This window comes from Rosa rugosa, chromosome 7 (genome assembly GCF_958449725.1).
Source record: "Rosa rugosa chromosome 7, drRosRugo1.1, whole genome shotgun sequence".
NCBI lineage: Eukaryota > Viridiplantae > Streptophyta > Magnoliopsida > Rosales > Rosaceae > Rosa > Rosa rugosa.
Genome location: NC_084826.1, coordinates 5,007,657 through 5,031,742, shown reverse-complemented (window position 1 = coordinate 5,031,742; position 24,086 = coordinate 5,007,657). Strand labels below are relative to the sequence as shown.

General features: G+C 40.4%; 4 protein-coding genes across 4 annotated transcripts; 2 read left to right on the top strand and 2 right to left on the bottom strand.

Moving 5' to 3' along the window:
- Positions 1-985: 985 nt before the first annotated feature.
- LOC133722704 (F-box/kelch-repeat protein At3g06240-like) lies at positions 986-2,305 on the bottom strand. Its single transcript, XM_062149577.1, has one exon. The coding sequence runs from the start codon at positions 2,303-2,305 to the stop codon at positions 986-988; it is 1,320 nt and encodes a 439-aa protein (XP_062005561.1).
- A 1,290-nt stretch (positions 2,306-3,595) lies between these two features.
- Positions 3,596-10,288, bottom strand: LOC133723892 (E3 ubiquitin-protein ligase RFI2). Its single transcript, XM_062150761.1, has 6 exons — positions 9,732-10,288; positions 8,696-8,865; positions 7,386-7,444; positions 5,612-5,637; positions 5,124-5,511; positions 3,596-4,700 (listed from the first exon to the last, which is right to left on the bottom strand). The coding sequence occupies exons 1-6, from the start codon at positions 9,919-9,921 to the stop codon at positions 4,226-4,228; spliced, it is 1,308 nt and encodes a 435-aa protein (XP_062006745.1). The 5' UTR covers positions 9,922-10,288; the 3' UTR covers positions 3,596-4,225.
- Positions 10,289-13,251: 2,963 nt separating this feature from the next.
- LOC133722703 (putative F-box protein At2g02030) lies at positions 13,252-14,583 on the top strand. The gene has a single exon (XM_062149576.1). It carries the CDS (start codon positions 13,252-13,254, stop codon positions 14,581-14,583), a length of 1,332 nt encoding a protein of 443 aa, XP_062005560.1.
- A 7,725-nt stretch (positions 14,584-22,308) lies between these two features.
- LOC133723902 (F-box/kelch-repeat protein At3g23880-like) lies at positions 22,309-24,078 on the top strand. The gene has a single exon (XM_062150774.1). The coding sequence runs from the start codon at positions 22,512-22,514 to the stop codon at positions 23,772-23,774; it is 1,263 nt and encodes a 420-aa protein (XP_062006758.1). The 5' UTR covers positions 22,309-22,511; the 3' UTR covers positions 23,775-24,078.
- Positions 24,079-24,086: the final 8 nt, after the last annotated feature.

Sequence of the window (24,086 nt, the reverse complement as noted above, 5' to 3'; positions counted from 1 at the left end):
CAGCTTGCATTGAACAAATGAAGCAAGGTTTCATCAAGGGCGACAACACCAAGCATATATCGCCTAAATTCTTTTACAATCAGCAACAACAAACACTTCTAAAAATTGAAGTGAATCAAATCCGATCAGAGGATAGTGTAGCTGACTTATTTACTAGGTCGTTACCTAAATCCACTTTCGAGAAACATGTGAAAAGTATTAGAATGAGGAAATTATCCAAACTCCCACGATTGTAGCAATCAGGGGGAGATCTTGACATCAGGGGGATGTCTATATGTTTGATCTCAAAGAGTGAAGGGCGTGTTGTACTCTTTTTCTCCTCCTCGATGTTGTTTTTGTCCCACATGGTTTTTATTACTCGAGCAAGGTTTTTAACGAGGCAACGTTAGAAGCGCCATGGTGTACATCAAGTTTGAGCAGCACAAGGGGAAGTATTGAAGGATATTTGACTTTAGTGTGCCTTGACAAACTAGGATTATTTTCTATAGTTGTAATAGGAGAGAATGTTCTAGATTCCTACTTCTAATTAGAATACGATTCCTTGTACTCAAAGATTATGTACTTGTACTCCCTATATATAGGGGCTCATATTATCAATGAAAACAACTATTCTCCCAATTCTCTCTTTGCTTTCAATATTCTAAAACAATAGGAAACAATGACCGAACAAGAAGTACTGTGAGTTCCTCCTTATTTAACTATAGATGATTATATTAATTTCTTGCTGTATTGGTGGTGCTGATGTTGGTAACACCCCGCCAATGTTCTTGTCCGACTGAATGTGATCTGGAATTCTCAAACAACGGGAACTGTCTGATAATCTTCTGGCTTTAGGTCTTACTATGATGGGCTTCATCGTAATTTCTTGACGTTTATTATGTTGTCTAGTGATTTATGTTACAAGGTTCAAAGACGTCTCAAAAAATAGTTATTGCAGCGTACTCTGATTCATCTTTCTGTCTTTCAAGGACAAGAAAAGCTTCTTTCAAGGACAAGAGACGCGGTTAGAAATTACATCTTTGCTTTCAAACTTATTTCCACCATTAACCGAAACTATACTACGTTTACAGACAACTTGGTTATAATTTCCATGAGACAAATAATGAATGGGTAGATGTTTAAGTTTATCGGTAACGAAATTGTAGGAGACTAGGCATCCATTTTTGGCAAGCAGAAGAACCTCATCGCTCTTCCAAAGTCCCAATATAAGTGGAACCCGGATCTCAGCCTTCAATGTGAGCACAATGGAAATGTGTTTTGTCCAAGAACAGTTGATACCAGTAGTAGCAAAGTCGTCCATCCCCCAAATTTCAAAAGGTTGATCTCCACCGCGATAAAAACCATAAAGAACAACGGAATTATTCCACACGGTAAGGATAAATTCATGAAGTGGAAACTGGTAGAAACACTCCGGCAGTTTTACACTATGAAATACTCGGTCACACGCATCAAATAAAATAACCAGATACTTTAGATCCTCCACATCTCTGTCATAAGATGACATGTATTCTCTCGGTTCGTCATATCCCTTCCAATAGAAAATACCTTTGAAGCATGTCTGACAATCCAAGCCAAATATGTTTCTGGTTTCTGTATGTAAATTATCAGCATTGACCTCTCTCCAAGAATTAGCACGCAATGTGTACACTTCTGCCCTAGGAGGTTGAATAACGAGATGCTCTTCATACTCGCCATCATATAGGTCTTTGAAAGATACAATCCTAACAAGTAAGTAATCTTTAGATTTTGGATCAAAGCCAAATCCTACAAAGAATCCGATACCATCTCGAAGGCATGACTCGGGAATGATCTTGAATTCGTTGATTCCTGGATTGTATAGAACAAGGTTGCCACCGTAAAGAGATACACAAAAAATTCCATCACAATGAGCTAAAATAGTAACAGATTCATCACGAAGACCTGTACCGCTAATATCAGGGAGCTCAATAAACGGCCCCCTAACCTTTAACCCCATAGAAAGTGGAAAATGGATATCCTCCAAACTGAAATGAAGGCTATGGTCATCACCATCATCAACGTCATTGTCATAGCGAAGATGAAGGAATGAAAAGTAAATTTGCTGCTTGTCATTTTCGGTCTTGTGCTCGGCAGTACGCCTGAAAAGAATGCAAGTAGAGGAGGAGCGTTCATTGTAATAGTGGAGGTGCTTCACTGCGAACTGGGGATTATTGACCAGAGCATCGAATGACTTATGGATGCACTTGAATCGCATTAGAGATTTAGGTGGCAGCCTGGATAGGATTTGCACCAATAGTTCAAACGGAATTTTATGGAGGTCTGCCATTGTAATAAATGGTCACTTCTTTCACATGAATAAACCTGGATCCAAGGTTATCAAGTCATTGATTACTAATAAAATCAAATATTAGTTCACCGACGATCGAAATCATCCTAAAGAAAGATGAAAATTTGATATAACCTGATATATTCCCAAATATTTAATATATATACATAAACAAAAACATCTTGAGCTCAAAATATATTGAAAAAAGTAATGCAAAAAGTCATGCCTTGTGGAAGAGCTTGTACGAGGACTATAACGATGAGAGTTCAAGATATAGAGAGGGAGAGATGCAAAGAGATGCACAATATTGAAATGCTGACCAGGGAGAGAGTTTAGAGTTTTACTTGGTAAATCATGCGAGGGAAGTTTTTACTTTATGCTTTTTATAGTAAGTTGGATAAAGATAACAAACATTCCCATAATCTTCTCTTCTTTTTCTTCTCATTGTCTCTCATTTTCCACAAATCTCATGCATTGAATTCATTTAAACTTCTAACGATTAATGGATCTTGTGAATTGGTTCCAACTGACAGAACACTGCAATCTTGAACGATTTTTTTTTTCATGAATTTTCTTACTTTTTGCTTTTGAATAATCATGAAAAAAAAAAAAGCGTGGTGATTTTTAAATTCTGTCAGTTCGAGAAGTGTTTGAAAATCATTATTCAAGGGTAGAAAAACTTTAATCAGAAAATAAGAACATGTAATTTTAGCTAAAAACTTTATTATTCTTTATTAGATTTTTACTTTTTGGTTTTCGGTTAGGTCTAATAAGCCCTTCCTCAATTGAGCGAGGGTTTGATTGTTTTGATTTCTTGGTTGTGCCATTGTTATGGTGTCATCTCCAAGGACTAGTTGTTTTAATGTCGATGTTTTCTTGTTGTCAATGTAATGGGGAGATGCCCCTACTCATATACTGACGGTTTTGGTATATAGAGTTGGAAGGGGATAGTCTCTTCTTGATGTTGGCTATAAGGATGTATCGGACTCCTGGGATAAGTTGAGTGTCTGTAGCCCGGAAGAAAAGGCGATTGTGGTTAGAGTTGAGCCCCTATCGGCTCATGGTATCTATAACCACTGGCTTAACATTAGGGGTATGAGTAAGTCCTCTTCTCTAGTTAGAGTAGTTGAGATTTTATGGAGTCATCCCAATCATTGTAATCTCTTGGATTAATGAATTTTCTTCTAAAAAAAGAGCCTATGGCATCATACTGTTATCATGAAGCACCAATACATCAGTGTCACACAGAATGTTCAGATTCGCCAAATCAAATGACATGAACCATTGGAATGTGAAAAAAAAAAATGTCTCATAATTTTCAAGGTTCTTGACGGCAGATCAGATGTTGCTAGTCTTACAGGCTTAGACATTTCAGGAGAGGGATACATGAACAGAAGATTACAAAGCTCACTTATAATTAATTACGATGGCATAATCGGCCATATAAATTTGAAAGCTGGATTATTGTCATACCAATTTCACTTATGTGCAGCACAAGTTCCAAGCACTGCTTGTGTTGGAAATATTGGTAAAGATTTCATTTCCTTACCAATTGTTCAAATATGTTTTTGGCACAAATAATGATCCACTGATAACTCAGCCTGAAGAATGGTTGGTTTTTGTCAAATCAACATGACAGGATCACCGTTGATAACATGGCGGAGTATGCGCTCAAATCCTACATTTGCCATTAACACCATCTTATTTCATATCCTCAAGGCGAAGAAACTAGAGGAAACTCAAGTCCATCACACCACCAAGTGGCTATAGACAACATTTTCAGGGCCACCACAGTAACTTGGAGCCTGTCAGGTCATGACAGACACCGAGCATTATATATCATTTCTCAAGCATACATAATTTAGGATTTCAGTTATAGTAGTGGTAGTTTACTTCACCGACAAGGATAAGGAGAAAAGCCTATGACCGATTTTGTGAAGATGTCCTCTCAGATGCATGCCGCCGTATGCTGTTTCCCCTGATTGCCGACTCTGATCCACTGCCAGCCTGGTGAAGAGCAGCCCAACCAGAATCACGGTCAACCTGATTCATCGAGAATGAAGGCAGGTGATCTCTTTCCCACGCGTGAAAACGAGTAGATAAAGGATTTTCAGCTTCTTGGTAGTTACGGCCTGATGAACCAGAAGGGTAAAAATAGAAACCACCATTTTGATCTGATGATGAAGCCACTGGCCCTACTTGAGGCAAACCTCTTTGACTGCTTGATCTTCGGCCTCCTGAAATCATGGGTGTGCGCATGGTTGGTGAATTGCTAGGTTGTTGCTGTTGGTAGTATGCCTGAAGAGCTTGGACTCGGTCGCGAGCCCGAGCATTGCTGCCTGGATAAGGAGGAATCATTGAAGATGTGACTGAGCTGCCGGCTCTAGCACTAGAACTGCAGGAAGGATTTACGACAGAAAGACATGCATCAACTGCTTGATGATCAATAACCGCGAACATTTACATAGTATTTAATCCGATCTAAAGTCCACATATAATTAAGGAATATACCTAAGTCAGTCAATTGTTATCTAGGAAACGAAAATTATACCATCATCATTTTTTGGTTGCAAAAAAAAAAATTACACCATTATCTCATTAAAAAAGTTTGACAAAAAGAAAAACCACATATCAGGCCCAACTCTTATTTTCACATACCTCATTCTCTTTGAAATCTGCATACATGTACATCGAGAGATGCTTCTAGTATTTTCTAATAACGCATTAAATGATAAGCAATTAAAAGAGCACGTGTGATACAGCAAGATGAAGGTCAGAACTAGTCTGAAACCACTTTCAAATTTTATCAAGGGCATACCTGTGACCAACAAGAAAGGGATGCATGAAAGATCCTGATCTTGGTATCTCCGAACTCGGCCTAGCAGATCTTTGAGTCACAGATGGGATTGAAGTTTGGTCAACCCCACCAATATGACTGCTGGTTGTAGAGAATGGAGGGGAATGGTGCTCCCAACTGTGGTAATGAAGATCCATGGCAGGAAAAGCATAGGAGCTTGGTAGTTCACTAGGTACAGATGTGCCAGTCCAATGATGGTTAAAGTTGGAAGCTTCTGAAACACTTCCACTTGAATTAGAGGATGAGGGGTGGATTGGTCCAAAGTAAGCAATATATGGGCAAGGATGAGCAGCAGATGATACAGCTGTATGCTCAGCAAAGATGGCATGCTGTCCAAGTAAATCATGATCTGCATTACAATATCCACTCGCATAAATATTACATTATGCGTTAACCACCACTAAAACTTGAATAGAATATATCACAAGGGAAAATCAAGAAAGTCTTACATGAAGTTGGTGAGAACTCTCCTTCCCTGTTGATAGCCAAAATAAAAGGTTCAACACATAGGAGGAGAAAATATTGCATTGACCAGAAAGACTAAAAGGAAAAACTGCAAGTATACATGTATCATCGAGTTGATATGAAAATTCTATTGAAACTTGGAAATTAATCTGCCAAGTTCCAAACAACTATTCTAAAACTTCAATTCCAATTCTTACCTTTAAAAAGTTCATAGATTTAACCTTTGGCAAAACCCGGTGAGCTAGCCTGACCCAGAGTCATAAACAGGCTATGCTGCTCCATATACGATTGCAAAAGTTTTCTCACCTTATCCTCCCTTAAGATTGACTATGTATATGCAAAAGTTTATGTCATTTATTTTACACAATTTTGTTCACTAGTAGTAAGCTTAGTTAATCGATAAGAATTTAATTAAAACACTAGTTTTCTCTTTTAAGACATATCCTAAAAAAGGTGAGGCTACTGGTTAGCATATCAGTCATATGGCCCATCCAATCTTCCGAAAGGTGAAGACTGAGCCTGAGCATTCTGTTAACCTATCCAAACTGGGATTAGCCTAGCCCCTCAACCTCTGCTTCCCATCCTTCCAAAACCCTCATAACTTTTAGTTTGAAAGCATATAAAGCAAAGGGTAAAACGATAATTTTCAACAAAGATATTTTGGAAGTGTCAACTAGTAAACAAAACAAAGTGTAAAGGTTTAACAAAAGAATAACAAATAAAACTCTTTATTAATCATAATTATATAACATGCACGAAGAAAAAATATATTAAACTGGAGAGAGTTGCTACAACTATTTCTAAAAACAACAAATCACAAACTCTTGTTTTGTTGAAACTTTAAATGCATTTAGGACAAACAGATATACAGCAAAAAGACAAGAGATACCATGTTTTACACATACGACTGTCAAAAAGAAAAGACTTTATACTATCTGACACAATAACCATGCCTGCCAATTCTTAGTCTAACTTTCAACTAGGTCCCTGGTCCTCAGTTTGCTTCTTTGAGACAGCTAGTTAAAGGTGAATATACAGAAGTGAACATATTGTTTCTTTTCTTTTTACTCTTTTTCTTTTCTTTTCAATGCAGCCCCAGGCTGGGGAGAAATAGTTGATATTTTCAGGTGTATCAGAAAAAATTCTGAAGGAATTTCAGACAGTGGTAGAACCAGATGATGGTGCTCATTGCTATCTTGTTATTTTCTAGAAATATTGAACTGCACCCATGAAATGCAATAATCAATTTATTAATTGCTCCCCAGGAAACCAAGGACCAATGGCACTGATATTCTGTTAACAATGATTCAACATTTTTATATTCAAAACCCAGCTGATATCAGAAAACTCTATTGTCAAATCATGCAACTTCTCCAACTCTTTAATCTGCAAGGTTACTTTGGATTTCTTAAAGAAAATAATAGATGAATAACTTTCCAATCAAACTTACTAATGTAAAAGACAACAAGAGCTTATGTGGATAAGGAGAAAAAGAGATAACTATGTTACCTCATAAAATAATCCGTGTTTGCACATGCCCATTAGATAACTAAGTTCTTCAAAGTGTGAAAAAGAGCTTGTTTTGACTTTAGAAGGACCAAATGGTTACTGATTAGATTTAGAATTACAGTAGAACAAGTTAATTTCCTAATTAACCTCTAGAAATGATTTTTTTTTTTTTTAATAAAACCATGAATACATAGAAATTATCCTCAAACAACTTGGAGTGGAATTAAATTTTAACACGAGATCACTTACTCAAATGATGAAGGAAGTCTTGCTAAGCTACCAAATGGACACCAGTGAACACCAAAGGACTGCAAAAGGCATTTACATACCCAAAAATATAAATATATTAGATGATGAACAAAATTCAGTTAACCTGTAAACAAAAGGCGGCTAAGTATCTACACCCACACAATACAAACTAGTCTGCAGACAAGAATTTTAGGTATTTTATGCTGCATTGATACCACAATGCAGTTCAATATTTAAATTTGGTTGGACTACTCTTGTCGATATTACTATCATTTGTTTCAATCTGACCGCAATTTTCTGTCAATGGCTTTGCTTCTTCCAGTCACCTCCTGGTAGCAGCAAAGGTTTCTAAGTGCTTAGAGCATTCGGGAAGAAGAAAATGCATCCCAGCCCCCAGAAAGATTATAGTTGAACATTATATTACTCACAGACCCCTCAGATGTCATCATTAAAATGCTAGTAAAAGTAAAAGGAAAAGATAGAAAGGGACCTCAATCAATCCACTTCAAGGATGAGTAATACATATGAGAGGGACAGACATGATATAAATATATACATACTTTATTTGGTACTATTACTTCAATATAATGGATTCTGATTGGTTCTAATAGCAGGGAAAACAAAAAGGTAATACTATTAATACTAGCAGACAAAACATTTAGAGGACTTGGTTCTCTTCATTCCTTTTCTCTTCAATAATAGTAAACTTACTGGGTCCCTATTGAACAAATTTGATGATTTGCTTGCCACAGATCATTTGTACTAACCACGTGATTATCTTTATGGTCAAGAAAACATTGTTAGCCTCAGGCACAATGTAGAAATGACCTCCACGTCTAAGTTGAGGGGATAGACTGCTACTAGAAAGGGAGGAAGTTGTGATAACCTGCTTGATAAAAGAAGCCACAAAGCTCTGAAGCAATTTAACTAGGTTCACTGGAATGTAGGATTTTATCTAGATTTCACCTAATATATAACACATTCACATCAGACAAAAGTAGAAGGATAATCCTTGGCAATAAGGGAGCTGCACTCATCCTGATCATGTACCTTAATAAGAATCAATTATCTCGCCCATCTATAGCAGAACTTCCTTTGAATGCTCTATTGACCCTAAATGTTTAGTATACAACCCTTTATGTTTGTCACTATTAGTTCAAACCCTTGGACGTACGTAGGCATGAAACAATGGTTTTAACAACAAGATCCATGCATTTCACAAAGATAATTAGAGCTGCATACAAAAAATACACTTAGTCCTACAAGTTAGATCTAAAAAGGGGAACTACAGCTACAGCTACAGTAATTACCATTTCGGAATAACTTAGATCATACAGATCTTCATCATGGTTCCAGTCATCCATGCTAAAATCCGGAAATGAACGGCAGCCATTAGCATAAAGCCATTGACCTTTCTCGATCTTCCGACAATTAGGGCATTGCATTGCGCCCTTTATATTAAACGCCGAACCAATGCAATCTGAAAGGGTTGTAACAACATAATCAAGGAACATGAAACCTGATAAACAGCTTAGATGAAAAGTCATAACTAGCTTACTTCCATAGGAAAAGTTTGTCTCAAATACAATGTGCAAGTAAAACCATCAATCATCAATCATCAATAGAAGGAGAAAAGTTTTAACAAACTTGCTACTCTACAAATCCAGATGAAAGGTTCAACTACATCACCAAAAGGATTTCAAGCCTATGGCCAAACCAAATGAAATTGATGTAGGAGATGTTTAAAATCAATAGAATTGTGCATTTGAATAAAAACTGGAAATGTGAAGATAGATTTTGTTAAAAAATGAAATGAAGATGATACATTATACTTCTGATTAAACTTCCACATTCTACATTACAAACGTGCATAAAGATACTTCCTTTTACATGGCCAGTCCTAATCTGTAGATCCCAACTGATTAAATTTTCCATCTTTCGGTATAAATGATGGCTTGATCCATTAAATTTAAAAACTTTAACAAATCGAAATGTATGGAATGAACTACATGATTTCCAACAGAAAGATATGATCATTTAGCTAACAAAAGCAAACAACTTGATACTGAAGAATAAATGGAAAATATGAACATAATGCATAGATAAGATAAGAACACACCATGAAATGACAACCCCATAAAACCAAAACTCTAATCATGGTTAGCTGAGGCAATATTCAGTTTCATTTTTCCTTCGAACTTTCTTAATCAACCAAAAGAGCACATTAACAGAAAATCCAAAATCCAAAACAATTCACAAGTCAGAACCATAATTGAACCCGGATCTCTGAAATTGCAATCTTAAAAACCAAAATTGCAACCCCAATTACATTCGATTCCGACTCACCTAGATGAAATTCATGCCCACATTGCAGCTTGGCCCAAGATCTATCCCCATTATCAGCGACGACTTCAAGGCAAATCGAGCAGGACACAGAGCCACCGTACGACTTGCCTCCACAACCACCACCACCACCATCGCCACCAACACCATCGCTTTCTTCAACAACCACCTCTTCATCGCTGCCCAGACCCATAGAAACCCCCAAATCAAGTCTTCAAAACTCTAATTCCGATGCGCCGGCGTCCAATTCAGCCTCTTTTCCCTCTCAATCTCAAGCGCGCGAAGACGAAAGAACCACCCGGCGAAAAAAACACACAAAGCCTTCGGTTTCAAATTGACGATCACGAAAGGTCCCCGAAACGACGTCGTGGGGATCAGAAGCGGAGACGAAGAAAGACGCGTGAGTCGTCAGAGATGGTGTTCTGGGAAATTTGATGGACAAATCAAAAATCCAAATCTCTCTCTCTCCTGTTTCTCATTTCTCTTCTCTTTCTTTTCTTTCTTCTCTTTCTCTGTCGCTGGCCCCCTTTCTTCTCTCTCTCTCTCTATCTCTGTGTCTGCGTTTCCGGACCGTCGGATCAGGAGAGGTTGGACTTTTGGCGTAATAACCGCTGTCCTAATAAGCCTGATCAACGGCCAGGAATGATTTTTCTTCTGCCGTTTGATTCTGGTTGACGCTGTAGTTGTTTGTCCGAAAGCTCTTTTTTTTTTTTTGGGGGTTAGATAAGATTTTTTTGTCGGGTTAGAAAGGTGAGGTAGGATCCGGGTAATCGGGTCGGGCTGGTTTAAATGTTTTTATTTACTTGTGATTCAAGTTAGGAAGATGCTCTCTACCTAAAAAAGGACGTTAGGCGGGTGTAGTGGAATATTTAACTCCATCTTTTTTTTTTTTTTTTACCTAATATAATTCCAGCTCATTCACATTATTTTGATGATTAGCCTAATCTATGGACTTCCACAAATACGTAATGACTAATGAGTGTATGTATTATTGGTAACCAAATTTAATGTGGTAGATGGAAAATTGTTAGGATTCATGCACCTAGCTCGATCCTAAATGTAAATTGCACAAGAACAATAATGAACATGCATGTCATAATATCCTATATAAAGTTGAATATCAAAGAGTCATCATGGTAAGGCTAAACTCGAGAGTTGAGTACTTCATGATGATAGCGTGTCCGCCGTGTTGGATTAGTAGTAATATTTTCTAATGTGTTGAGCATTAATCTAGTTGTAAACTTAATTTTTTTCGAAAGAAACTCAATGTTGTTTGAACCATATGAATACTCGCAGCCTCTGAGCCCTAAACACTCTCTCTTGCTGACACCAATTCTTCATAGACACTAAGAAGCAAATTAAGCTCTACAACCATGCTTGTCTATTAGGATCTTCTTACAGGTATCTGTAATTTTGAAAATGAAATTCAAGGTCTTGTTGGTCTTTATTTTGAAATTTTAGCTAGGTTTTTTAGCTAAAGTTAAATTTAGCTTTTGTTTAGCTAAAGAACCTAGCTATATTTAGTTAGAGAGGAGAGAGAATTTAACTAAAACTTAAATTTAACTTGAGATTTAAGTATTCTGCTGGAGCATAACTCAATAAGTAACTAGTTATATTCCAGTTTTAGCTACTTTTAGTTATGCAAATAGTTATCACGGTTGGAGATGCTTTTACGTAGCATCTTTTGGATGGTTCTTTGATGGCGTTTGCAAAAGAAACGAATATTTTTTTTTTCTAGTATTACGCAATGATAGTAAAAAGTATTCTCTGTCCTTCAATATTTTTCAGTTCTGACTACTTGAAAGTATAGAGAGAACCTTTCATGTCATTCAAACGAAGTGCTCTCAATAAAAGTGATTGGACGCGACTGTGATGATAAGCAATAGTATCTAATACAACTATTGGTTCAATTACAGGAGCAACCTGCCATGGACAAAAAGCAGTTTGTGGGGTTCATAAAGAGGTAGATAAATTGTTGACACACAAATTGGATGGTGATCGAGCAGCAAGAGCTTTTCAAGAAGCATATTGAAGGAGGTACCAAGTACCTGCTCTGGAAGCGTGGAGGGTCTCTGATTGTAAGTGACAATCAACTGCAAAACACGTACAGTCGAATTGAATTTCAACTGGTTTGTATATCATTTTTTGCTTTTCTAAGAATTATTTGTTGATCGAGATTTTGATATATGTGGCAGTTTTGTTGGGGAGAGCATGCATGATGATGAGAGCATAGTGTTCGCATACTACAAGGAAGGTGCTACTGAGCCGACCTTCATCTATCTTGCCCATGGCTTGAAGGAAGTCAAGTGTTGATGGAGTTGGGACTGTAGTGCAGTTTTTTTTTTTTGTTAATTTTATTAACTATATTCGGAAGTTATTATCATACATTTTTAATTATATTTGGAGGCTATCATAAACATACAATGTTTATATTCAAATGTATATATGCGATGTACATCATGAAAGTCTTAAAGCATTAAAGTTTCAAGACAGTGCTTTGATCTAAAATTATGTAGGCGTGTAGGTTTTCTTTTTCTGCATTGCTTTTCAAATGGATTATTATGCTTGAAGTACAACCTGTAATGATCGATCTGACAATTCAAAAACTCTCGCATGAAGATAGAGCTCACTTAAATAGTAGATTTTACAATTTGCAAAGGTATATATATATATATACATATACTTTTTTTTTAAGAAAACGGAATCAAATTCAATTAATAACCGCATCTTTGTTAAAAACGAATAAATGTAAGTGACAATCAATTCTTAAACACAATTGAATTAAATTTCAATTGGTTTGTAAATCATTTTTTACTTTTCTAAAAGTTCTAGGAATAACTTATATGAGGGGTTTATATTAGTTTAGATTTGAATATTACTGTCATTAGTTGATCGATGATTACAAGGATTTGGGGTGATGAGAGATTTTATATACAAGGGCCGATGTCCATAACTAGTAAACTTGTGCGAGGGTCACCATGAGTGGCCAAACATGAGTAACATAGTTAACCACTATAGCCAAATATGCTCAATACAAAGAAATCGATTAACTACTGTGATCAACAAATAAATAAATAAAAAAAGAACAACACCATAAATATTTAGAAACCCCATATATAGCGTTTGCATTCTTGACCGGTAATCACGCATAACCAAACGGTGCTATAGAAAATTAGAGTCCCTGATCGATCCAGCACATGGGATCCTTGCATTCACTCTTTAGAGATTTATGAGATTTCTTGTTGGTTTGAAGTGCAAGACAAAGAGCCAGAAACAATAAGAAATTACGAAGCAAATGGACAGAAAATCAGAAAACCCCACTAAACTGGAAAGATAGGTAAAGGCCTCAACTTCCTTCATTAGACCAAACTTTGAGAATTGTTATTTCAATTTCGTTTAATTTTTTAGACAGTGAAGAATTCTTGTTTCGCTTAAATCGACTTCATCATAAGATAATAAGATTTTATGAGCCAGCGTTGATTTCCATATATCATTGAAGTGCATAGAAAAGAGGTGGAAAAAGATGAGGTTGAGAATGGCAGAGCTTTCCAAATTGCCACAAGAGATGAAGGTGCGAATCCTGTCAAGGCTGCCTCCAAAATCTCTTATGCGATTCAAATGCGTCCATAGATCCTGGCATGCTTGGATCAGTAGCCCCAATTTCGCAGCCAAACACGTCTCCGTTTCGAAGCACAACAAATTCTCCTCCATCACTACCATTCTTTTCAAACGTTATGTTCTTGACCTCAACACTGACAAGAGGGAAATGGTATTGTCATTGTTTGATCTTTGCCATGATAATAATTGTGTTGATGATGACGATCACCTTAATCCTTTAATGGAGGACCTCCATGTTCCGCAGTCTATGGGTCTAAAAAGGAGGGACATATGGACCGGGATCGAGTATATAGAAATTGCATGTCACTGCAATGGAATCATTTGCTTAACCGATTACAGGAAAAGAGTTGTTTTATGCAATCCAGCAATTAAGGAATTCAACCGTCTTCCAGTGTCAAGTCTTGCTCTCTCTTCTGCTGATATTAGGCCCAGTGGGTCATCTACAGCTGCTGTAGGATTTGGCTGTGATCTCAAATCTGAAGAATACAAAGTTGTTAGAATTTTACATTCTGCACGAGAGTTTAAAGATAAAGACATGGTCATACATCCTCCCAGAGCAGAAGTATTCAGCCTCGTTACAAGGTCTTGGAAAGAAATCAAGACTGATAATCTTGACAATGAAAGTACAAATATTTGGCCCGATTCAACTGTCTGCATATACTGTAAAGGAAATCTTTATTGGCGTGGACATGAAGAACAGAAGGAATATTTTGATGTTAGCTACTCCTATACAGACGAGGACAATAATTCAGGAGATGAAACTTTTATATTCGAGGACAAAGAGCGGATCATTGCATTTGACATTGGCAGTGAGACATTTCATGTTATATCTTTTCCAAATGGTTATTATTACTATCATAAGGTTTTTGGCTTGTGGAATGACTCCATCGCAGTGAGTACTAGTTGGTGTTCGGAAAATCCATGCATAGACATATGGGTGCTGGATAACATTGGTGGGGTTAAGGGGTCGTGGATAAACTGCTTATCCATTGATCCAGTTGTGAACATTGAATTTCCATTGGCATTTGTTGGGAAGAGTGGGCAATCCCTTTTGGTTGCCGTGGATCGTTGTGTAGTAATTTTGTGTGACTATACTACCTCAAAATTGAAGTATCTTCCTGTTAATGGAGTGTCTCTCTGGAACTCTCAAGCTCTTTTTTACGTGAATAGTGTAGTTTCAGTGAAGGGATACACTGATTGTAGCGATAGAATTCCTAACCTTGTTCTGGAAGCTTGATCAATATAAGATGTACATAAATTTATAAGGTAATGAAATACGGTTGAAAGCATAACTTACCAGGGTATGTCTTATCATGCATTGTGCTCCGTTTCTTATCTCTCCTTGCATGGACATTATACAAGACATGCACTCTAGCAAGGGGACAATCCCAGAAAAGAAGGTCATGCGATTCTCATTGGGGTGATCCGATCCTATAATATCTTTTGCTGACGATGTTATGAAGGAACAGGGTTGTGTGTATTTTCATGCTCTTTCCATAACCATTTGATCTCTCATTTGTGAGTGGAGAGGTTTTGAATTAAACTCGAGAACACCAAGTCATTATTTACTAATAAATAATTTTAAAACGTTCTTAAAGCTCTTCACCTAAACTGTATTAATTTTCAGAAGACTTCAAGTTTTTTTTTTTTTTTTTTTTTTTTTTTTACTAAAAGCTTCGTATCATTCAATCAAGTCAGAACGACACTTACAAATATTTCACCTGCCTATAATTTGCCAAGCAAGTAGTAAACTAAGTACCACTCATTGTACATTGAAGGTCACTTATTGCCTACAATACTATGCCAAGTATTTTAACACAAAATCGAATTTTATGTGAGATTTCCTTCGTCAATGCACTCAATTGTGGTGCTCCAAAGATCTCCTCAATTCAGTGTACAAACACGCCACTCTTATTGAAGAAATTGTGTAGCAATCAAACTCAATATATCACTAACTATGTCTCATGTCACTGACCATGCCATGTCACTAAAAACCAACCACCAAACAATGAACTAAACTCCAAAACAGAGAAAGTAATCACAACTCCAAAAATTCATCCTCTTGAGGAATTTTCAGCAAACAGATAGAGAAAGAAAGGGAAAGTTTCAACCTCCCAAAATGAAGAATCAAGAAAAATAACTGGATTCGTAAAGTCTGGCTATAAGTGAATTCAGATACTGCGAAACCCTCCAGCCTTGCTTAGCTAACAGAACCAAGTTGAAAGCATAGATCTCGAAAACCTAGTCCCTCTTCCTCCCTAGCTCGACCCAGAGCTTGCCAAGACATCCAATGAATTCTTCTCTTATCTTGATGCCCACCAAAATTTAGCACACAGCGCGCTGCTGAATGTCTTCACAAAAATTTTGTGTCAATAGGAAACAACTCATTGCATATGCCAGTTCTACAGGTATTCGATCGGAATGGTGGGCTTCAGTTTGTGATCCATTGTGGATCCTAGGCTAGCTAGGGCATCCTCACTTCGAGGCCATTGTTGTATCTGGGACTCCCAAAAATGCCATGATAGGTCTTTCACTTTAGCCAAGCCCACTTTAGCCAAGTATCATGCCATCATAGGGTCATTTGCTGCATAATGACCCAAAATCTGGTTAATTAGTAATCAAAAGGAATCACATGTTACAAATAACCTATCCACTTTGAGCTTCATTGACATCTTCAGGCTTGCCACCAGAGCCTCGTACTCTACCTCATTATTGCTCGCTGGGAACCCTATGGTTATTGTCTGCTCAAGTATAGTGTTGGGTACTAACTGATAATTGAAAGTAAAGAAGGAAAACTAATGTTAATTCATCATTCATTGTCTCCTTGTCCAGGCTGTGAGTTACAATATATATGGAGTTGAACTATCTCCAAGACAAAAGGGAAAGATGACAGCTGGCCACTAGGACCACAGTCTCATTGTAACCACTCTGACTATGCTTAGGCTACTGATGAACAACTAATACAAGATTAAGAGGTGATTATCAAGGGTGGTCCTAACAAGTCCCGCCCCCTTGAGTCGCAAGCCGACCACGGTTGCCGAAATCAGGAAAACGAGCCATGATAGCATGGGCTTCCTCCCAAGTTGCGTCCTCCTTCGGTAGCCCAGCCCATTGAATAAGCCACTGAGTAATGGATCGTTTCTTCTTGTGGGTCACAGACATATCCAACACACGTTCAGGAACCCAGATAGGCTCCCCTTTCGCGTTGAACTGAGGAAGGGTCTGAGAGATGGGCACGGAGTCGCCGATGCGTTTCTTCAAGAGTGAAACGTGGAAGACCGGATGGATTTTGGACGACGCCGGCAGATCCAGACGGTATGCCACACTTCCGATCCGATCAAGAATCTTGAAAGGCCCGTAGAAGCGAGGAGAGAGTTTGTGAGAGGCTCGTTTGATGAGCGATTGTTGGCGATATGGGTGCAATTTGAGGAAAACCCAATCCCCAATTGCAAATTCACGTTCAGTCCTCTGTTTGTCGGAGTGTTGTTTCATCCTATTTTGGGCGAGAGCCATGTTCAGCTTGAGAGACTGTAGAAGGGCATCACGGTCACGGAGAGCCATGTCGACCGCATGAACCGCGGTGGAGCCGGGAAGGTAGCGCTGGACTGCCGGTGGAGGAATGCCATAGAGGGCTTGAAAAGGGGCCATTTTGATGGTGGAATGGTAGGTGGAATTGTACCACCATTCCGCCCAGTGAAGCAGAGTACTCCAAGATGCCGGCTTGTCGGCGATGAAACACCTCAGGTAATGTTCCACAGATCTGTTGACCACCTCCGTCTGGCCATCGGATTGGGGGTGGTACGCAGAGCTATGACATAATTGGGTGCCCTGAAGCCTGTAGAAAGCCTTCCAGAAGTGACTAATGAAGATGGGATCGCGATCCGACACGATTGTCCTGGGCATGCCGTGCAATCTGAAGATCTCCTTCATAAAAACCTCAGCGATCTGGGCAGCTGTATAGGGGTGAGTCACGGCAACGAAATGCCCATACTTAGAGAGACGATCAATCACAACCAGGATGGCATTCTTGCCGTGTGAGTTGGGCAGCCCATCGATGAAATCCATCGAAATGTCGAGCCACACTTCGTCAGGGATCGGGAGGGGTTGTAGCAAGCCTGGGGGATGGATGGCCTCGTAGTTCTGACGCTGACACTGGTCACAAGCAGCGATGAAGGATTTGACATCCCTTCGGAGACCCGGCCAACAGAAGCTCCTAGATAGACGCACAAAGGTACGCAAATATCCGGAGTGGCCTGCTTGTAAGGAGGCGTGAAATTCATGGAGAATTTTGGACCTCCACTCTGACGTTTGTGGGACAAAGATGCGCTGCTTGTAGAGCAGTTGGTTGTTGTGCAACGAGAAGTGTTTTCGGGTAGATTGACCTTGATGGAGGGCAGCAAGGATGGATTGAGCTTCGGGGTCCCTGGAACACGCCTGTTGAATGTGGGCAACACTATCGAAGACCGGAGAAGACATGGCCTGAATTGCACAAAGTTCATGACGCCGAGACAAGACATCTGGAACGGTGTTGAGGTGCCCAGGTTTGTACTCAATCTTATAATCATACCCCAGTAGCTTTGCAAGCCATTTGTGCTGAGATGGTGTAGTGATTCGTTGATCCAGCAGGTGTTTCAAGGTTTGGTGGTCGGTAAGAATTGTGAATTTGTTGCCGAGTAGGTATGGCCGCCATTTATCGATAGCAAAGAGAGCAGCAAACATCTCTTTGTCATACACAGAGAGGGTCTGATTTCTGGGAGACAGAGTTTTACTGAGGAATGCAATGGGATGTTTGTCTTGGGTGAGGACAGCTCCGATGCCCAGCCCACTAGCATCGGTTTCGACCGTAAATGGGCGTGAGAAATCCGGAAGAGCGAGAACCGGGGCAGTAGTGACGGCGAGCTTCAGGCGGCGAAAGGCATCTTCTGCGGCCGGAGTCCATGTAAAGTTGTTAGCCTTCAGCATGGAGTTGAGAGGTTGGGCTATGAGCCCGAAGTTTTGGACGAACCTCCTGTAATAACCCGCAAGGCCCAAGAATCCTCGGAGGCCTTTTACAGTTTGTGGCTTAGGCCATTCATGAAGGCATTGTACCTTTTCTGGGTCAACCGAGACCCCTTGACCAGAAATAACATGGCCCAAGTAGCCTACTGTGGTTTGCCCAAAGGAACATTTAACAAGCTTCACCTTAAGTTGATGGCTGTGTAAAAGGTGAAATACTTCTTCAAGGTGATGGATGTGAGATTGGAAATCCGGGCTATAGACCAATATGTCATCAAAGAATACAAGAACAAACTTGCGTAAAATATGTTTAAATACATGATTCATAAGACATTGAAATGTAGAAGGGGCGTTAGAGAGCCCGAAGGGCATTACCAAAAACTCATAGTGACCTTCATGAGTGCGGAAAGCCGTTTTGTGGATATCATCCTCATGCATGCGGATTTGGTGGTAGCCCGACCGCAAATCCAACTTAGAAAAATACTTGGCACCATGTAATTCATCTAGTAGTTCATCAACCACGGGAATGGGAAACCGATCTTTGATAGTGACATTGTTGAGAGAGCGATAATCCACACAAAAGCGCCAAGTACCCTCCTTCTTTCGTACCAAGAGAACCGGTGATGAGAAAGGGCTTCGACTTGGTCGAATGATTCCATTAGAAAGCATTTCTTGGACTTGGGCTTCCAACTCCGTTTTCTGCGAGTGCGGATAACGGTAAGGCCGAACATTAACCGGGCCAGAGTTGGGCAACAATGGAATGCGGTGGTCCACGGCTCGTTGAGGAGGTAAGCCGGAAGGAGCTGCAAAGAGTTCTGCAAAGTGGGCCAATAATTGTTGTAGCTCAGGTTGCTGGGCTGGGTCAGGAATGAGTACTGGGCTCGGGGCAGGAGAAACCAAGTCCATGTGATCGGCAGGCAAAAGAGCCATCAGGGCGGACTGATCCAATGGGTGTGGCCGCGTGGTTAAGCCTTGTAGCACGTGGCACCGCCCATTCTGGGTAAACATCATCACTTTTTCTGAAAAATGCCATCCGATCAGTCCGAGTGTGTCAAGCCATTGGGCACCGAGGAGGAGATCACATCCAGTGACTGGCATCAATAAGAACGAGCTGGTGAAGCTATAGTCTTGGATGGACACTGTGATATCGAGGACTTGCCCGGAGGGTGACAGCGGTTCACCTGAAGCGGAAGTGAATCGGAATTGGGAAACCGACTGGATGGGAAGGCCCAACCGCTTAGCCACTGAAGGATTCAGGAAATTGGTCGCGGACCCACAATCGACAAAGACAGCAATGGGTTGCTGTTGAATAAAGCCAGTAAAACGCATCATTTCACCCATCTTAGTGGAGGTGATGGCGTGCAGAGGAAGAGTCTGTTCGTCCTCGGAAGGAGGATCCTCGGACGGTTGATCCGTCGTTGTTGGGTGCTCCTCGAGGTCTGTCGTGGGATCCAGAATGGCCATCACTGGCTTCTTGCAAACATGATTCTCAGACCAACGTTCATCACATGTGAAACACAGACCTTTAGCTCGTCTCTCTCGCTGCGCATTTGAGGCCCACTTACGATACGGTGTGTCATTTTGTGGTTTGGGGTTGGCAGTATGTGGTGTGAAATTTGAATTGGTGGGGTAGGCTGACGATGGGTTTTGGTTTGTAGTGGTATGGGTAGATGGAGCAGAAGGAACGTTGGAGCTATGTGATCTGTGTGAGTACGACCAGTGAGGAGGTCTCTGTGGTCTGCTGTTCTGACAGGTGGCCTGTTTGGCCTCATATCGACGTGCCAGGCGTTGGGCGTAAGCCAACGAACGTGGTTCCAGGGCCATGACGTCATGTCGGATTGACTCTTTGAGGCCTCCGAGGAAGATGGGTAGCAGGTCGTCGTCGCCCCATTCCGGTACCCAGCAGGCTAGAGTGGAGAACTCGTTGATGAATGCATCCACTGATGAAGATTGTTGGATGTGAGAGAGAGAAACCTTGAAATCAGTGGCAGTTGCGCCCCCAAATCGTTGCAGGAATGCGCAAACAAATTGCTCCCAAGAAGCAGAGGGGTGCCTCTGTTCAAAGGAATTCATCCAGATTGAAGCAGCCGGCCCAAAATGAGAAGCCACCGTCGATATGTGCTCATGGGGCGGAATGTGCTGAGTGCGAAGGTAACGTTCTGCCATGGCGAACCATCCGGCGGCATCGTCACCATAGAACCTGGGCAGGTCCAGTTTGGGTCGACGACAGCAATGGTGGTCGTGGTGGTTGTGGTTATACGGAGGTACTCGCGGGGGAAGTGGGTTGGTGGTAGATGTTGGGTTGGTGGTGGGTGGGACAGAGAATTCCGGAAGGGACAGGGGATGGGTATGAACTACGGTGGTGAATTGTGGCGGGGCTGAGGAGTAAGGTGGTGGAGTGTGCGGGGAAGAGGCTGCGGGGGCCGGAGAGGAAAGAGACCCAAAGGTAATTTGGGGAAAGGTGGAGGGGGTGAAGGGTGGTGGTGGCGGTGGAAGTGGGGTTGGGGACTGTGGCTGGGTGGTCACCTCTGTAGAAGAATGGATAGGCTGGTGTCGGTGGGTAAGGGCGTGAACGACGGTGCTCTGCAGGGCTGCGAGTTGTGCAGTAATACGGTTCTGGAAGGAAGAATGGTTGTGGTTAATGGAGTCAATAGATTGATGCAGTTCCTCTTGCAGTAGGTCCAGGGAATGGTGAAATTCTTCTCGATGGAGATGTCCATCATCTCGGCTTTGGTAAGAGGCCGAGGCGTCAACGGGGTGTGGCGGGTTGGGTAGTGGTGGGACGAGGGCGGATGTTGTGGGGGTGGTGGAAGGGGTGGAGGTTTGCACGGTCCGGGAAGGAGCCATGCTTTGATACCAGATGTTGGGTACTAACTGATAATTGAAAGTAAAGAAGGAAAACTAATGTTAATTCATCATTCATTGTCTCCTTGTCCAGGCTGTGAGTTACAATATATATGGAGTTGAACTATCTCCAAGACAAAAGGGAAAGATGACAGCTGGCCACTAGGACCACAGTCTCATTGTAACCACTCTGACTATGCTTAGGCTACTGATGAACAACTAATACAAGATTAAGAGGTGATTATCAAGGGTGGTCCTAACATATAGTTTAAATTTCATCCGGTGTCTCCTAAATAATTTCTGCTCCTTCCCATTACTGTTGGATGCCCCATCAACCTGCAGCTTGCAATAAGTTATGTCCTCATGTACAACTGGAGGCTATGTCACATGTGCCTCTGAAGCCCTTTCCGCAGTGTGAATTCAGCCACAAAATCAGCCAAAACCTATGCCTTGCTCCTTGTCTTCGGTCGGTATAAAATATCATATTGGCCTAAATCTATCGCCCATTTAGTGACTTTGGACGAGCCTCTGGCCCATGCAGTATGGAACGCAATGGGTGCTCCGTCATCACTACTATCCAGAACGCCTGAAAATAAGGGTGAAGCTTCCTCCCCATCATCACCAGTGCCAAGATCAGTTTCCCCACCCTCGAGTATCTAGTCTTTGTGTCGAGGAGAGCTTTGGACAGAGCTCCACTCATTGTCCAATCCGAAACCGCCAGATACAAATACACGTCTTTTCGTGTAATGGGCTTCGACAGTAATGGCATGGTGGTGTTGCCAGGTACTTCTTCAGCAACCGGAATGCCTTTTCACACTCCGAACCCCGTTTAACCTTATTTGTCGCTCTTGACGTGAATCTTTCTAGAGCTGCCAATTTGTCATTCAAATAAATAATAAATATTAAAATGTCATGACACATGACAACATATTCTCTTGTGACCCAATTTATGTAATTTGACTTGGTCTTATTCTGGCTTTTTGCCTTCTTTGTCGTTCAAGGAATTTTACTAGAAAAGTGAGACTTTCTCGACCAAAAAGAAGATTAATCACATAAATAGTGAATGCAGGAATTTCGATATAAAGTCAGATCCGATACCTACTGTGGGAATGGATCGCTCTATGGCTGACTGACCAAAAAAGAGGTGCAGACACAAATTTTTTAAAACTCAGTAAGCAGCAACTCTATTTGCTTCACAAGGAACCCGTTGACAGGTAAGTGTAGAACTGAGATTTTGTTCCAAGTATTATTTCTCATAAATGAAATGATTATGTTCAAATAGAAAATAAGTGGAAGAAAAAAAAGGGAGGTGAATATACGGCAGAGATGTCCAAATTGCCAGAAGAGATGCTGGTGCAAATCCTGTCGAGGCTGCCACCCAGATCTCTTATGCGATTCAAATGCATCCATATGTCATGGTATACTTTGATCAATAATCCCATCTTTGTGGACAAACACCTATTCGTTTCGAAGCACAACAAACTCTCTTCCTTCACCACCATCCTTTTCAAGCGCTATGTCCTTAGAAACGAGAACACTGACCAAAAGAAAACAGTATTGTCATTATTCAATCTTTTCCATAATAATGATGATGGTGAGGGCCACCATCTTGATTCTGTTATGGAGGAACTCCATGTCCCACCTTCAATGCGTCTAAAGAGGATGAACGATCATTGTGGACTCGAGTTTTTGGAACTTTCAGGTCATTGTGATGGGATCATTTGTTTAACTGATTTTAGAGAGAACATTGTTTTATGCAATCCAGCCATCAAGGAATTCAAACTTCTTCCGTTGTCGAGTTTTCATCTCTCTTACCCGGATGGTGTCTACACATCTGCTGTGGGATTTGGATATGATCTCAAATCAAAATGTTATAAAGCTGTTAGAGTTTGTGAATATGGGCAAGATTACAATGATAAAGGTCTTGTTACTCTTCCTCCAAAAGCAGAAGTATACAGCCTCGTTACAAATTCTTGGAAAGAAATCAAGGCTGATAATTTGGTGAAGAACACTACAGTGATTTGGTTTCATAGTTGGCCTGAAGCAGCCGTCCCAACCTACTGCAAGGGAATAATTTATTGGTCTGGAAAAAGGAGGGTATATCGTGACTATCCAGGTGTTGACGACGACGAACATGAGTTGGATCTCAGTAATCGGATCATTTCATTTCATATAGTTGATGAGACATTTCATGATATACCATGTCCAGATGTTGGTTTGCTAACCCGTAGGGCTTTTGGATTGTGGAATGAGTCCTTAACTATTTCTAGTTTGGGTGAGAGTGAGAAGGACTCCATAGATATATGGGTGCTGGATGACATTGAGGAAACTTGGACAAAATACGTTACTCTTCGCCCAGTTGTGAATATTTTATATCCGTTGACATTAGCAAGGAAGAGCGAGCAATTTCTTCTTGTTGCCATTGATGAATGCGTAGTGATCTTCTACAACTGTTGTACCGGAAAGTTTAAGTATCTCCCTATTAGTGGCGTGTTCCTAAACCACTATCAAGCTGTTTCTTATGTGAGTAGTACTGTTTCAATAGAGGGAGGCAATAATGTTGAAGAGGAGATAAGTGAAGGAATATAATTTCCAATTTTCTGTCTAGGTCTTCCTAAGATGTTAAATAGCAATATAGTTTACCAGGTTATGCATTACCACTGTGCAGCTGCTTATCGCAATGCCGGGCGACATGGACTTTACAAAACGAAGGGATCAAACTTTAAGAGAAAAAGTTGTCTTTTGTTGATTTGGGTAATATCGAAGTTAGATAATGACTGTGTTGTTCCACCCCTCCAAACAAGAAGCAGAACGGCTGATTGAGAAAGCCGGGTATTCAATCGGGCATAACATGTTTGTAATCCTCTGTTCGTTGAATAAAAAAAAATAAAAAATAAAAAA